This window comes from Anoplopoma fimbria, chromosome 17 (assembly GCF_027596085.1).
Source record: "Anoplopoma fimbria isolate UVic2021 breed Golden Eagle Sablefish chromosome 17, Afim_UVic_2022, whole genome shotgun sequence".
Classification (NCBI taxonomy): domain Eukaryota; kingdom Metazoa; phylum Chordata; class Actinopteri; order Perciformes; family Anoplopomatidae; genus Anoplopoma; species Anoplopoma fimbria.
Window position 1 is genome coordinate 10,142,185 of NC_072465.1, and position 17,126 is coordinate 10,159,310.

A 17,126-nucleotide genomic window follows, 5' to 3' on the forward strand; every position below is an offset into this window, starting at 1 on the left:
GGCATCTCTAGAGTGACAGATGTCACCCTCCGGCAAATTTCAGAGAGGTGAAAAGTTTGCATGATAACAGCTAATGTCCTCGCATTGGCTATTTGAGGCAAATAAGCATGGGCTGCAAAACCACTCCAGCGGTCAAATATACAAGAAAAATGCAAGGTGACATTTTGGATTCACTCAGATATCACACCTGTACAACTTTGTTATATTTCCATGTGGGACATATTTTGTCATATGCAATACTAAATAACTACGATGCGGAAACCAACTGCTGTCCCTGCTGCTGAGGAGAAAAAGCTGCAGTTTAACTTGCAGTGTAATAAACCCTGCCTGCCTCAGGCTGAAAGCAATGATGAATGTATGGGGAAATCTCAATCTCTAGATCAGGTACTCAGACAGTCGGGGGAACCTGGGTAAAAGCCAGTTTCAACATACTCTACAATGTCCTGAAGCATTTCTACATGATATTGTAGCTACTTTAATGACAAATTAAAGGCCATGTTAATGCCGATATCAAGGTTATTATCGTTTGAATATAATAATAAGTGTTTTACTCTGCAGAAAATAGTGAAAATAGAGAGGATGTAGTTCCTTCACAGCTCAGTTCTTTCATGGCGCCCGGGCCCAAGATTACACAGAAGACAAATATCTAGCAACGTTCTCAATCAAATAATGTGTAGGCTTGGTGCGGACTGAAATAATGACCAGTGGTCTTTGTGATCAGATTGAGTGTCTTGAAACAAATTTGTGCTGACACACACACACACACACACACACACACACACACACACACACACACACACACACACACACACACACACACACACACACACACACACACACACACACACACACACACACACACACACACACACACACGAGAGAGAGAGAGACACACACACAGAGAGAGAGCGAGAGAGAGCGAGAGACAGAGAAATCGCTTGAAAACACCATTAAGGCAATCAATAGCTAGTCGCTGTGCTTTTAGGCGATCTTCTGAGACAAACAATTGAGTCCTCAAAGCTAACAACATGTGGAACAGTGGAGCACTCTTATCCTCTCAGGTACCATTAAGTATTAGATCCCCTCCTCTATTTATGACCGAGAATCAGCTAGAAACAGCCTAATCAGGCCACAATTTCAGTTACTCAAAGGGATGCATTTAGAAACACGATGTCTCTTCAAATATAAAGCAGATATCCAAAACACCCTAATGTTTCCTGTCAAAAAGAGAATTCACATTAGTGACACATGTTGTCACCATTGCATCATCTGCCCGATGCAACGGTCATGCCTTCTTCACTGAGTATGGTCAGGTTCCATAGTCATGTTTTTTTTGTTTTTTTTCAAAATACATTTCATACACGGCCACCCCACTTTCTGGTAATGCGCTTTTACCAGCACAGCTCCACAATTACTTGGATAATGGACAGCCATTTACTTAAACCAGGAGCTCCACAGGGAACAACTTTGTCACCCTGTTTTTCACAGTATAACCAGGGAGAATGTTCTGATTATTCTCTCCATGGATACACGGATGAAGATAACAGATTAAGGTCAATTACCTGAACCTCAATATAATATTGCAGAGGGACAAAGTAGTAAGACACTGAAGTTAGTAATTGACCTTCAAATTGGAAAGGGGCGGAATCACCAGTTTTGATCAAAAATCAGCAGGTTGAAATTGTTTAAGGGTATGGTTTAAAGTAAGCCAGGTACTAAACTTTAAATTTGTTAACGTCAACTTTTGGTTTCACACGGGACACCAACAGCGGTCTCCTGGGTGAAAGTCCTGTGTTTGATTGACCGATCCATCCACCCCTGCCTGCTCCCTACAAAGACTTTGTTTAGAAATCATATTTGTCATATGACAAAAACAAAACACAAACCAGGAGAAAATACCTTTTCTGCCAAAATGTAATTGACAATTAAGTTTCATTGTTTTGAAACATCATTTTTAGGAGCCCAGGCTGTTTGGTGCACACAGCTGCAAAATTTCTGAATGACATGCAATGCTTGCTTGTTGATGATAAAAAATACACCCTCTGGATAGTCTCTGTTGTCTTATTTTGAATTCATCTCTACCACACTTGTTTTCTGAGATATAGGTTCTATTCATACTTCTCAAGGTTTTGATTTGTATGTGTTGTTGTTTTTACATTGGTTCGTTTTCAGCCATTCTCGCAGCTTGTCTCCAGGAATGGCAATGTCCATCGGTCAGATGAACAACTGGATGGATTGCTACTGAATGCCATTTTGTACAGATGTTTATGGTCGTCAGATGATGAATCTTTACGACTTTGGTGATCCCCTGACTTTTCTTATAGTGCCACCCTGATGATGCTTTTTTTTGGCTTTGAGTGACAACTATTGTGTCAAATCCATGCAATGTGCTACATTATATTCATGGTACCCAGGGGAGGAATCCTTATGACTTTGGACCAACCCTCACAAATGCTCTAGTGCCACCAGCATGTCAGAGTTTTAACATATTTTGTCAAATATCTCAACGATGTGGATGAGCTCAAATCTTGGCACAGCTGCTAATGTTCCCCTGTGGATGAATTGTTATCACATTAGTGAACCCTAACGTAGCATTGGAAATTTCCATTTGTCCAATACTTTTGGTCTGTTACCAAAAACCCGCTATACTAATGACATTCACATCAGCTTCAGCTGTACTTTATGTTCGGTACTAATTAGCAAACTCAACATTATACCTGCTAAACATCAGCATGTCGGGTTCATCATTGTGGGCATGAATGCTGTCTTCAATAGTCTAGCTTGTTTACAATAATTAAACTAATGAGTACAAATTAACATGGTAATTTGTTGATGCCGAAACGCGACACGTCGTACCTTAATGAATGTCTTAAATTGAAGCAGCCACTGCTGATGTTGACAGTTACGAGCAGGTGCCGCTGTGGGAACAAGTTAATGGCTTCTTTGCTTCATCGTTTGTGGTTTTTGAAATGATACGGTTTTGTGCATGACTGTTTTTTTTCTAAAAACTGGCTTATGTCACACAAACTCATTCACATTCATACACTCGAATAACCTTACAGAGTCTAGGGATCACTTGATCCCCAGTCAGTCCCTCTCATGGGAAGAGCTGGCAGGGATGCAGCTAATGACGGCTATAAAGGAAAACAAAGCTTCTAATCAGTTTGAATGTAGGTATAGCCAGTGTGAAGAAAGGAGTCATTAGAGGGGGGTAACCTCAGTATATGAAGCAGATTGAGATTGAGTTGAGAGTTTGGCGTTAAAAAACATTTTCCACGCTATATTTAGAGAAGGACTGGGGCTCTGCTGTTGACGCCAACCATGCTCAAACAACATCAAATGCCGCCCTGCATTTGGACAATCTCGTACCACCCCCCATCCCTCAGCATCGCAGGAAAACAACACGCCATGCCTGCAGAAAAATCCAATACGTTGCTCTGTTCCAAAAGCTGTGCTGAAACGGAGTAAGTGAATACGCTGGGATTACATTTCACCCTCTACCCTCCCAGATGGCCGCTAATCTCAAATTACAAACTGCTACCAGACAGCCGGAGAAACGAAAAGTCCCGGACCTCGGAGTAGTTCTCCGTACATACTTGAAGAATACCCGTTGCCAAGTCAACTCATTAATGCATAAATGAAAAGGAGATCAATTACAATTTGGACACAAGCCAATTTGGTTGGCCTTTCGTCCCTATAGTTAGCATTTTAAGAAAAAAATGCATTTATAAGCTTAAACAATATAAGTATAAGACTTTGCAAATTTTAGTAGTAAAAGAGGCTCCTCCGGTTCCAAGAATGAATTGATGTTTCAGCCGGCAAAGAGAAAATTGCTTTTTCTTTTGGGCCCATCTAAAGAGCCCAAACAGAACAAAAGTTCATAAGAAAATGAACGCCTCCACTTAATCTCTTCGGCCATATGGCCGCAGTTGTCAGCGTTGAGGTAATAACTGTACTAAAGTTGTGCGAACTGCAGCACCGAAAATAACAACTTTTTTGTGGTTTACTCATTTTAATGTGATTTATCTGGGCAGCAGCTAATTCGACGTGGGCGGCAAACATATTGTGTCAGTAACACCAGCTGGGCATTCGTTAAAAGTCGAGCGAGCATCACTTTGCGGCATTTGATTTCATCGTGCTCTTTTGATGTGGAGCAGTTTCTATGTCATCTGGTCGGGGGTAATGAAGAGAATGGAGGGATGGGATCAATGCTGCTGCTGCTGCTGGCCAGCAGTGTGGCTCATTCTGCAAACACCCTCGCAGTTCTCAGCAGTGCCTAGCCCTGGTCCAAAGAGTCTAACTGAGAACTCCCATGAGGAGCGCAGGAAAAACTATCCGGTGGAGATAGAGAAGGAGGAGAAGGAGGAGGAGGCCAGACAAGCCGGGGTCTGCTCGGTGGGCTTAAATGGAAATAAAAACACAATGATGATGGATTCCATCCAGCACAAATCTGTGCAGACAGGAGGGTCATTTTAGACGGAAAATCTCTCCACTCACTTTCATCTCCTGTGAGTGTGCTTGAGAAGTTAATAGTGATGGCTATCAACACGTGAGCTATTCATAGGGAGGGTGTCGATCTTTCAACTGTGAAACAATGCTTCAGTTGGTGATACCACACGCTGCAGGAAATAAGACTTGGCTGGGTCGAGTGTAAAAAAAATAAATGACAAGGACTTAGCATAAGTGAGCGCCTAACACTCTTTTCACATAAGCGCTCTCGTAAAGAGACAATATCACATGCTGAGATTGCAACTGAGGTGACTGATTTCATAGACTCCATCCACCAGTAAGACGTACGCAGCCTCCTTCCATCGGAGATTCTACAAGGCTCTGCAGGGACGGAAATAAAGTGCAGTAAAAGGTTATTACAGCAACATCTGCCACCGCACAGCATCCGCACAGCAAGCATTAGGGACCCAGGTTTTATTTTTGTCCCGCCCACAGCTATACATCATAAATGGTTTTAATTCAGCCTTGTCCGACATTGTGATTGGTAGCAAATGTCACATAAACGCTGTGGATGCTTAAAGTCTCAATGATTTTCATTTAAATAAATGTCTGTTAAGTCACTAATGAGGTATCACAATGATGATTGAGTTTATGGTCTGCAAAGTACTGCAATATATATATATTTACAGTATTACAAACTGGGTATCTGATATCATGACTAACCATGACTGATATCTTAAGGATTGGCACTTTGAAGATTTTAAATAGCAGAACTTCAATGCTGTTTTGGTGGAGCTTTACATGGTCAGAGAGAATGCAATTCTGGTTTAATCAGTTGCATCCGTTTAATTTTTTTCTGCGGTTTTATCAGTTGGTTTTTTTGTATTCATGCACATTGGTTTAAAAAAAGCTTGGGTCTATGTTTACTTCCTGTCATCTCATGTCACTCACAAAAACACCAACAGGATATAAACCAGGACAGATTTAGACTGTTTACATTTACTGTGAAATGGTCCATTGCCTCAACTAAAGATTCACTGTGTGGATTCAGCATTTATTATAATGAATAGTTATTATTATCATCATTATAATCAAGCAATGGCTAATCAGTGTCCAGCATGAACTAATAATGTCTGGTCACTACTAAATCCCATTTGTGGGGGGTGGAATCATTTGTACTCAGGCGGAAAATTTAAATGTGCATTTTTTGGTGGTGGGGTATTTTTTCTTCTACAATCCTGTTTTTAGTTATGCAGCATACTAAATACATACGATTACAATGCTCATTGTTTCATGCTAGTTGTTCATAGTTCCTACCTTGTTACAAATCAACCAAAAGCAGACAAAAAAAGGCTTTACCTCAAGTGGCAGATGAAGAGTTGTAAGATTGAATTCCATGTCACAGTATTTTATGAAAATAAAATGATTTACCAAACATTTTATTTTTCTCAAACAGTGGCATTTTAAAATGTTAGGTGTTAAGATATATATTTTAATTAAAATTAACCTGCTGTGTAGCCCAGTACAAGGTGTGCCAACCGAGCCTACCCACTGCCCTAACCTGTTTGGGTTGGGCTCTAAAAAACTACATGTCGGCAGACAACTGTATCTGTTCGCGGATGAAATTAGCTTCTTTACCTTTCAAGTATCCGTTATGTGTCGTGTCCGTACAGAAGTGTACCAGCCGACCCCGTTCCCCCCGCACAACAACAGAGCAATGTCTGCAAACTCCTCACTCCTCTGAGTTTGTCTTTGGTACAAATATTAATTCATTAATGGATCTGTGTAAAGCTACTTTTTCAATGTGAAACATTTTTAAGGGAAATGTAACCTTTCTAAGACAGCAGCAGCAAAGCTGATCAGACGGGAATTAATTATCAGGTGAAGAACGCTATTGCTGTTACAAAGAGGAGCTCAGAGCAGTAGAGTGGTGGTGATAGAGTGTGTGTTGCAGGAACATACATCATCCTGAATTCATAAGGAAAACTGGTAAACACGAAGGAAGTAACAGCCAACAGCATCAACAGCATATTCAAACACGGGCAGATCAGGACAAGGACAGCTCAAGGAAATATGGCAAAATAAACTTAAAACAGGGGAAAGTTCTGTCTGCAATGTAAGTTAGATTAAAAAAAAGGTCTTGTTCTCTCTCGCTGTAAAGGACAAGGTCAGAAAAAATTGTATAAATGATAGAACACAGACAAACACTACAGCTGATGATGTTCACACAGGAAAATACTGAAGTGCAATTAAAAAAAAAGCCTGAATGATGGTGTTGAGTGGAAAATCCTGTGGTGTGTGGCTGAGAGACTAAGAGACACATAGCTTTTATTCTCTGCTCAACTAAATATTTCAGAGCCCCAAAAGTAGGCCCAGAGGGAGGCTGAAGGAGCCATTATGTAAATAATCTGGGCATTTATCTATGCAGATCCAGCTCTGAACTGACGGTGCAGCGATATATATGTCCTCCAGAAACTCCCAGTGTGGCTCTTGCCGGCGAGCTCAGCCTCCCAGCAGGGCTGAGGCCTGGATCCTCACATATCCACGCTCCGCGGGCTGCATCATGGGGCTGTCGGCTGAGCTCGCACACACTTACTCGCGCGTCCTCTCAAGGCCCGTGAAAAGTTAATTAACTGCCTTTTTGGAGGCGGCAGGCCCGTGATGGTGATGAATTAGCCCTCCTTCCCTCCCACCGCTGGCGGCTTTAGCCCAGGGGGAAGGAGCGCTGCAGTGTGCTCGGTCCCCTGTTCGGCAGAACATTAACTCGCTCCCATACGGGCAGGAAACTACAGTTTCAGGAGACGGGATGGGAAATTAACAGACAAGGAGCCAATAATTGAGATAACAACAAACAAAGTCATTAGTGGAAATCAAGGATGCTCGCTAGTTTCTCTTACTTTAAGAGCCCAAACAAAGCAGCTGTTTTTTTCTGTTCTGTTGAAGATGTGGGGAGCTAATGAGCATATTGAAACGGAGCAATTAAAGTCCTTTTTATTTTATTCTGATGAAAAAAAAAAAAAAAAAAAAAGCTAAAGAATATGTCAAAATAAATGCAGGAGATATTGTCGTGCCAGTACAGTAACCCTGATTGTTATGCAGGGTGAAACCTGAGAAACTCAGTTCAGTGGGTGGTCTCCATCAGGACTCAGCTGAGCGTGCAGCGAGGCCTCGACAGCTGGCTCACCTCACTGTAAAGTCTTTGGGAGGAGCAGACCTGAATGCTAGGGCCCATGGTCATCACGTCATCTCCCCTGGATGAGTGAGAGGAGGCCTTTTGTTAGTCGGCATAAAAAACTGTATAAATGAAAGGCATCAAACTTACACAAAAAAAAAATTTTCATGCTTTTGGAAGAAGCTTCATATAAATTGACTAATTTGTGTCGGCCTGCCACGATATCAACATGGACCGCCACATACTGATTTTCTGTTTTTCATTAGCGTAGTGTACATTTGAAGAGCGTACCTCTTCAGAACAGGCCGGTGGCTTGGGCCCCAAAAGTGCTACATGCAGTTTTGCGCAAACTAGTACTTTGGGCAACAAGTTGCCAAAGTTCTGAAAATGTGAAGGAACTTGTTTTCCCACCGCCAGGTCCAACAACTATTGGCACCCTGTCATCCCAGGGGCCATAGAAATTGTGTTTGGGATGGAGTAAACTCACTATATGATATAACTATGTTGTGAACAGCAAATCCATGTTGAAACCAGCGGACAAGAGCAAGTTAACATTAGCTGTTAGCAGAAGGGTAAAAACAACAGTCCTGCGCTGAGCCAACGTTAAAGGAACGTGCCAAAAAAACTTACATTATGATGCGTTCAGGCTGTATTCAGGGAATGAGTACATATGGCGAGTTCAATTCTAGTTAGTTATCATGCTGTGTTCAAATGTAATCTTGTAAAATTTAGTTTTTGGCGAGAAACTTGAATGAAAACAGTTCTTTGAAGATGTTTTCAAAGCAATATGAAATAGAGAGGGAATTATGACCTATATGAGCTGTAACAGAAGCAGCTATATCCATTTATGCTCTCGAAAAGCCACAAGGCTACGTTGACAATTTTTTTTATTTTACCTCGCCAAACACATGAGTACTACCACTGCCTTGATCGTTTAGTTTGCTTGTGTTATTGTGTGACTCTTCTGCGGGGTAAAATTGCTGTTTTCGTCAATGGAGTTTTATCGATTTGAAGAGGGCAATAAAATAGCTTCAGTTCCCCTTTGAAAAGGGCTGTCGTCTACACAAGCTGCATTGACTATAGAAAATTATTTTTACAACCCCACTTCAAAACATCCAAACTATCGTGTTCAGTAACTACTGACACCAGAAACTGAAAAATAAAACGTTTAGGCCTCCGGTCGGTTCAAACTGGAATGGATCAGCCACTCCCGAACTTCCAGTTTACAAGTCTACCCCTGCCTTTCAAACTCCACATCTCGAATGCAGGTTTACGTGGAAAATACACACTGTCATCACTCCGTCTCTTGGAAAAGCAACGTTCGGTCAGAGACCTTTAAACATTTTGACATCTCCAAGAACAAGAAGAAGCACTCCGGTGATGTCACTTGAGTAATTTTTTAACTTTTAGAAAGACAACCCAGATCCACAGATCTATTTTTCAGGGGTTTTCAGGGGTGGAGTAGAACTCCCTATGATTAAAGAACAAACTGATGTTGCCATATAGAATCAGTAAACTGCCTCTGTAAAGCTGTTTGTCATCTTCACATTGCTCAGACAAGAGAACAGCATAAAAACCCAGAAGTACTGTAGGGAGTAACAAGAGAATAACTGTGGGAAAGAAAACACATGCGATGTATTTTACTGTTCTCAGTGTAGGCCACCCAATCCGGGTGGAGGAAAATACTTCGGCTTGTGTTCAAATGAATGCAACTGGGGCAGAGTATTCACGGAAATCTATAAATATTCCCCCAGCACCAGTGACAGGCATTGTGGTTATTTATAAATCACATCCAGCTTAATGTGCCGAATGCTGCGTCACAATCCCAAACAATTACACAGATGCAAGGAACGATCAGCAACTTTTTTTATTTGTTCAGCACCACGCGGAAAATTGAACATTACTTTTTTATTTTTTTTAAATTACAAACAAAACAATTGCTGCTTCCGAGACAGAATGAGGAAACAGTGGCTTGGTAATCAGGCGCAGAGACAACTAAATCCCTAGTCACACTCTGGTATTGTGAATGACTGCAATACTATCTCACAGCAGGTAATGACCAGGTTTTCACAGCAGGTAAAAAACTGACTTTATTTTTAACCTTGAATTTTAAGACTTTAGCTTGTGACTCATTTAAATGATCCCTACTGAATCAGGCGGCAACCTCCGGGTCTGAAAAGTGAAGCCAAGCCAAAGTGTCTTAAACTTGCATTCTTCCTAATGGCCATCAGGGGGCGACTCCTCTGATCTGAGAAAATGACTCTACTTCTCTCTTGATTTATTCCCTCAGTAAACATTGTAAACATGAGTTTATGGTCTCAATCTCTAGTTTCAAGTCTTCTTCAATACATAATTATGTTAATTTAGGCGGGGCTACCTTGTGATTGACAGGTTGATACCACAGCGTTGTCCAGTCTGGGAGTTGTTCGTGTTTTTGTCCTAGAACATTATCTCTTTTACAGTGTGTTTACAGTTCATGGAAGTGTATAGGTACATTTTGGTGGCCTAAAAATGTCTGATTTGGCGATCGATTGTACTAAGCTCCACCCTCTCGGCTCACTTCTGGTTGCAAAAAGCCAAAATGGTGATTTCTCTCTCACTCAGAACAGCAGAATGAACAGATGAGACAGTTTAACTCACCACCAATGTCCTCATTGCAAAAAAACAAACAAATGCATTAGAGGTTGGTGTTGTGACTACCTGGGGCAACACCACAGATGTGGTTCAGACTTCATTAGACATGCACAGCAAGGAGAGCAAGGAGAAACAAATGAACAAATTAGCATAGTTGCTTTCCCAACATATCTGAGGCAGAGAAGCAGATGTTGGTTGGAGGGCCATGGTCAGCTACACATGATTAACAAGACCACATGGCTAAAGAAGCTGTCGAACAATGAACTTTCCACGCTTAGGAAGGAAGCCATGGCTTTTGGATTTCAACATTACGGAGGTATTTGGGTAGAGGTCTTCACCGGTCTTTGAGGAACATCCGTTACCCGGAGAGGTTGGAAGGAGATATACGTTTACTAAACATTACATTTTTACCTAAAACTTGTGGCACTAACATCAGCAGAGCATGCTAACACATCATTAACAGGTGTTAGCACTTCTATGCTATGCAAGTTACTAAAAGTATACTGAATTTGTAAACATGTTGCCTTTCCTTTTTAGTGATGTAACATTGAATAAATACCTACCCGGCTTCAAACTACTTTTAGTTTCATTCTTCACACAAGTGCACAAGTGACTTTTTGTCCTTTTTGTTTGCGAAGATACTATCCAAAAGTGTGCGTCGCTATCCCCTTTTTGGCCCACCTTCAAGTGTTGCCATTCAGATTAGCCATTCAGTATAAACACTTTTGCCTCTTTTAAGCATACTCTCGCCTTGAGCGTGTAAAACCCTTGAGAACCCCAGCACCACATAATGCCAATGAGACAAAGAGGCAATTAACAACCATCAATGTCAAGGAATCAACTCAACTTCTCTAAAGGCTATGCTAAATGCTACACATCAAATACAAAATCTTTAGGGTCTTCGTCTGCAAGTTTCAACACGTGAAACTGGAGGCCGATGACAGCATATGTGCCGGTGGCATCGGCAGTGCAGACAGTAAGAGAGCTCATCAGGACCGAACAGAAGGAAACATAACCCCGACCAGGTGTGCTCCTCTTTGGATCTGTTCTTGAAGGGTAGACATTTCAAGTCCAAGGTGTGAAAGTGACGGCACCTGGACTTATTCTGGTGATCATCATCGCAGACAGGGTGTGCGTGGATGAAATTCTAATGAGAGGGAAATGGTGACATCAGTTACAAACTGGATGAACTTGAGATTTAGGTTTACTGAGCTCGTACACAGATCGCTGCCTGCTTTCTTATTCACACCACTCCACACCTTCTAATGGAGCAAAAGCTGGACATCACACCACCGGGGAGAGAATGTATCGGCAAATACAAAGCCCGCCGATAACCACACTGACATCAGATGCGGGCAGTTACCCTCACTGAGCTTTCTTTTTATTTATTTTTTACAAGAACAGATCAAAAGGAGAAGCAGAGCAAAATGAAAAAATAATATTGTGATTGGAATAAAAAAATTTCTCCAAACTCAAAATGCCCATTGTTTCAGTTGGTGGGTGTAGTTGGGTAGAAAGAAAAAAGTTCCTAAATGAATTGCTCACAACAAGGTTTGTGGATTATCTAGAGTATGTTTGTATTGTTGATTTTGGGTTGAACTGTCTCTTTAATACAACTACTGAGGTGCTATGGCAAAATGAAACCAATGCTTTGTGCTATCTCACAGTTTGAATCACCATCCTTTAATAAAATAATTCCTATAATAAAAACTAACTGTAACGTAGAAATGTATCGTAAAGAGCAAGATCACCACGAATCTACGGGTACAAGACCAGAAAAGTCCAAAAGAAAAGACGTTGATCTTATATTTGAACTTTTTCCCCACTGCTGGCACATATAATCTGATATCCGACAAATATAAAAGTCCCCCGATGGCTCTGTAAAGCTGCCCGCCGTAGAGCGCCATGTTGCTTCCCAGTGCAATTTCACCTGCAGCAGCGTGTCACTTCCTCCGCACCTCTCGCGGATTCAACATAAGCGCATTCATTATCCAATCTCCACACCTACCTGCTGTTGTAAGTTCCGGCTTGACCCCCAACATCATCCGGGGACGCATCTCCCCCCCGGGTGTTTGTAATTGACGCGCACTTGACTCGCTCCCGATGTTTCCTCGGCAAAATACCTCCTAATAGAGCGGGACAGCTCAAGACCTCACTGTAATCGCAGAGTGTTCAGCACCCCGTTCTTTCTACTCTCTCCATCTCCACGGCTAATTAGAATCAATAAACATGGTGAACAAACACGCCTCATTAGGGCTTTCACCATCTCCTTCCTCCCCACGCGCACACAAAAACCCCTGCTTTTAGAATTGCTCAGTGCTGAATGCTCCATAGATACAGCGCGCGCTGCGTCAAGAATAAAACACCCTCTTTGAAAATTGCCACGAAGCTTTTGAAGCCCGTGTCCCACTGCTCAACGCTCACAGGGTTTTTTTCTCATCTTTTCTCACCATCTCTCCTCATTTGCCGAGGAGCTCCTAGGGCCTCGCTGAGCAGCTGTAACGAACGCCGAGGAAAAAGGACACGGACAGCCAGACGGGGGGCATTACTGTTCTGTGTGTGTGCTGCAAGATGCTTCTTGCAAACACCCGTCGGAAGCTGTGTGGATTGTCACTCATTTCATTTCTTGCTAGTCGCAAGATATGTTGGAAGAAATTAGCAAAAATGAGCAAAAGAAAGAGTCTTTCGCCACTCGGGGAAGTAAAACTGAAAGACGGAAGGAATAGATGTGTCGTCGCAGCGGGCTGCTCTCTAAGCTCTATCGCAAAAAAGTAGTCCCTTCCCCCTACTGTGCCTCTCATACAAGTCTGTGGGTGTGATGAGTGTTGTTCATTTTCAATCTGAGTGGATTTTTGGAGGGCTGAGCGGGCCACCTTCTAGCTTGCGCTCAGCAGGCGGTGGAAGCCTTCACGAGGAAAAGAGAGCGAGAGAGAAACAAAATAGGATGACAAACAAAACAAAAGCCTTGACAGCAGGATGGCAGAGTTGGACATGTGATGATAAACAGACTATTAACTGGCATCAGGACAGAAGCTGTTGGGAAGTGACAGGCCGTGGTTACGCTCGACTTTTGTGGTCGGATGCCAGATCGGAACTCAGCTACCTCCTCGTATGTGTGTCCACACTTGATCGCATAGTAGTCGTGTATATTTCATGGTTCAAGGAGCAGCTAAAAAATGGTGTATAAACATTTAATTACCCATAAATGCTTCACATAAAAGCCTGTGATGTTTTTCAGCTGCGGTTACTCTTCCTTCCTGCAGTATAAATAAACTTGTTTTATTGAAGAAAAGAGAGGCTGCTGTTATAAAGTTCTGCTTAAACAGTGATGGCCACAATTTCCTATAAAATCGTCACAGAGAAGTTCACTGATTGAGAAACGGCCTTAATTACCCATAAATGCTTCACATAAAAGCCTGTACAGTATAAATAAACTTGTTTTATTGAAGAAAGAAAATTTCCTATAAAATCGTCACTGCGACAAAATCTTCTTTGCAGGTAATCTTTGCTGCTTACACTTCCTCCCTGCAGAACTAGTAGAACTGTTTTTATTAAAGAGAAGCTGATATCAAAGCTACACTCATCCTGTTATGAACACATGTTCCTATAAATTCTTCACAGTAAAAACCTGTGTTACTTTTACTGCTTACTCCGTCTCCCTAGAGGATTAGTAGATATGTTCCTCCGCTAATTCGGTGATGAACACATCTTCCTGTAAACCCTTCATAATAAAAGTCCCCTGTTATTGTGTGATTTAAAAGCTTTTATTTTGAAGGAACAAAATCAGAAAATGTGTGGGGAAGATGATGGAGACCAACGTTTGATAAATTGTACAGATTATGTCCTCATGCTGTCCACAACTCACTGAGATCGAATCCCAATGCGAGCAAGATCAGATCTCCAAGCGTTACGACTTTACAGTTAATGCGGATGACAAAGTGAAGCATTGAAAAGACAAGTGTAACCACGGCCAAATACTTTAAGGACATGGTCTTAGAAAGTTGTGGTCACGATGGAGAGAAGGTGACTTTAAAAAGAAAACTTAGATTTACCCGAAAGATGCAGACTTCCATTTGCGACAGGGGTAACTTCTTCTACACGGTGGGGCAATAAGGTTTAGAGGGATCTCTGAGACTTCTACGGGCAATGAGGCGTGCCGCCTGCAACAAAAAGAGAGAGGCATACTGAAACGGTTCATAACACACATCTCATTGAGTTCAAGAAAAAAAAACATTTCCATTCACAATCAGACAGCAAGGGATGCATGGACGACGGCGTGTTCCCATCGCAGCGGGAATGGCGCCACGCTGTATACCAGCGATGGGGGTCCATCGGCATGCCGACTCCCACCGAGCCGAGCATCGCATTTGGCAGAGTAAGAATGAGTGATGATTACTTTTGTCCACCGCCTGCAGCGGTTTTTGTTATGGCTTCAAACCAGGGCCAGGGAACTCTCATATATGCATCATCACAACGGGCTGAATCAGCAGACAGCGCTCAGTGCATAGTAGGGAGCAGGAGGAGGAAGAGGCGGAGAGAGAGAGATGCAGGAGATGAAACATGATCAGAATGCACCGGGCTGAGTGTAATGTGAGGCGAGACTGAGAATGTGGAGAACAGATGAGAACAGGAAGGAGGCACGAGACAAGCGGAAGCAGAAGAGAAAGGATGTTCTGTTATCTGACTTGTTAGCATAATGACCTTCCCGCTTCTGCCTCTGAAGTTCCAGACAACACACGGGTTCATAGTTAGATTACAGGTAGATAACAGCACTGCAGAAACAAACTGGTAAAAGCTCCAACGTGCAGATATTTGACTACTTATTAGAGATGGGACTGATCCGATCACGTGAGTAATGTCTTTTAAAAGCTTACTAATGCCCAGCAATTTTCATTATTCATACAGCAAAACATTTTCTAACAAATATGATGAGACACAACAGGCAGTGTGCAGGGCTGTCTTCACATTTGTTTGTGGACCTAAGTGGACCACTTTTGTATAAAATTGATTCAGGGCCTTTCATGAGAACCTGGATTAAACCTCCTGTTTTGCTTTATTACAAAAAACTCTTTCGGCTCAATACACAGGTGGTGAAAGTAATTTGCGGTGCTCTCAATAAAGATTTATTCAAACGCCCAACGCAAGTGTGTGTGTATACATTTACACAACATGCAGTTTGGTCTGTCATGGTCCCTGACGGCGCTCTTAGGAAACCATTCATAATTTACGTTCTTCTAGCGGGTATTAATAATCTAGCTTGTCGTTTACCACAACTCCAGCTGATTTTCAACTCTGCACTGTAACCATAGCAACCCCTCACCACTTACTCTATTCAACGTCCGACACGAACAGACCTCTGGCCTTTTCATTTATTTCTTGATCAAAATGAATATGTGTGTGTGAAAACATCTGGTCACACTTTTGTAACAGGGCAGATTTGGGAAGCAGTCGCCACATTGTTGGTTTTAATTTATTAGATTGGGTAGATATTTCATTTTCCACACAGTTCTTGCACATTTATTTCAAATATTCACTTTGATAACTGTATGAAGGAGTTGTCAATTTGCTATTGCACCCCTCTTTGAAAATTCTCTTACGTCTTTTGAACTCATGTATAGAATCTTACCAGTAGCTGATATCGGCTGTGCACTTGATCTCAAGTTTTTCTAAAACATAAAAGGAGTTGCCATAGCAATTTGCTCTCCCTTTCCTGTTTGGATGTGGAGTCTACTAAACCTACAATTCAAATTAACCGCTTTGGAATACATTTGAATTCAATAGAAATTTGCAACACAATGAAAATGTTGTCCAAAACTAAAGCTCTGATATCGGAATCTTAACGGTATGGGCAGATATCCAAATCCAGTTATCAGATCGGAACTGAAAAATGTGGATTGGTGCATCTTTAGTGCTTATCATAATTAAGGTGACAGGACTGGAGAAAGTGATAAGATCTCTGAGAGAGTTAATCTTTAATCATTTGATAAACACTTTATGTTCTCTCCAAAAGAGATACCAAGGAGATTAAATGTATGCATCTGTGTGTCATTCATATATCTCTAGAACCATCCATCTGATCTACTTCAACCTTGGAAGGTGTGTTGATGGGGACCCAAGGACATGCAGTGTTGAATTTTGTGCAATTTGGACAAGAACACGTTGGGGATCAATAAACTTTGAATACACTGGTTTACAGTGCTCTGTGCAGCAGTGGGGGCAGAGCATCAGGGAGTTATACATAAAGGGTGATGTGTTCATGTATATCATAGTTCCTTATCTCATTTAAGTTGCTTCAAACTTGGGCTTGGCTATCAATCGATTACGGCCTTCCATGATTATGAAAACAAGATAATCAAGATAAAACGATTATTTGGCTGCATTTTATTTCTCAATGATGCTCTCATTTTGTCTTCTGTTACAAATCTAGTGCACCCCCTTTTCTTTACAGCTCTTTGATTTTGCCCCGCTACCGGCAGCCCACCTGACACGTCTTGAAACACGGACCCCGTCTCATTTAACATGCTTTGTGGGTGTGACTTTTTTGCCGTGTCATCAACATTCGTATCTATTCACCTGTTAATAATAAACATTTTCTAAAGAACACAGTGTCTTCATAGCCTCTTAATTTTGCCCTCTAGGTGCATCAGATTGATGTACTGAACATGTTCTTGGTAACTGTTTTCAAAGCCATGAGTAATCCTGTTAAATAAAATCTCAATGTTGACCAAAATAATTGGGATTATGATTTCGGCCAAAATCGAGCAGCCCTACTTTGAACCACTGAATGTCATCTCATCAAAGAAGAATTTTTTTTTTCTAGTATCTGAACAGAACAAACATTTCCCAGCAGCGTGAAAAGATGTAAAGATTC

At 41.7% G+C, this 17,126-nt stretch overlaps 1 protein-coding gene across 1 annotated transcript in view; it reads right to left on the reverse strand.

Moving 5' to 3' along the window:
• The window catches only part of iqsec1b (IQ motif and Sec7 domain ArfGEF 1b), a 196,421-nt gene that overhangs the window by 115,030 nt on the left and 64,265 nt on the right, over positions 1-17,126 (reverse strand). The window contains 1 exon segment of the mRNA XM_054616294.1: positions 14,308-14,415. Within this exon segment, the coding sequence (XP_054472269.1) occupies positions 14,308-14,415 (108 nt within the window).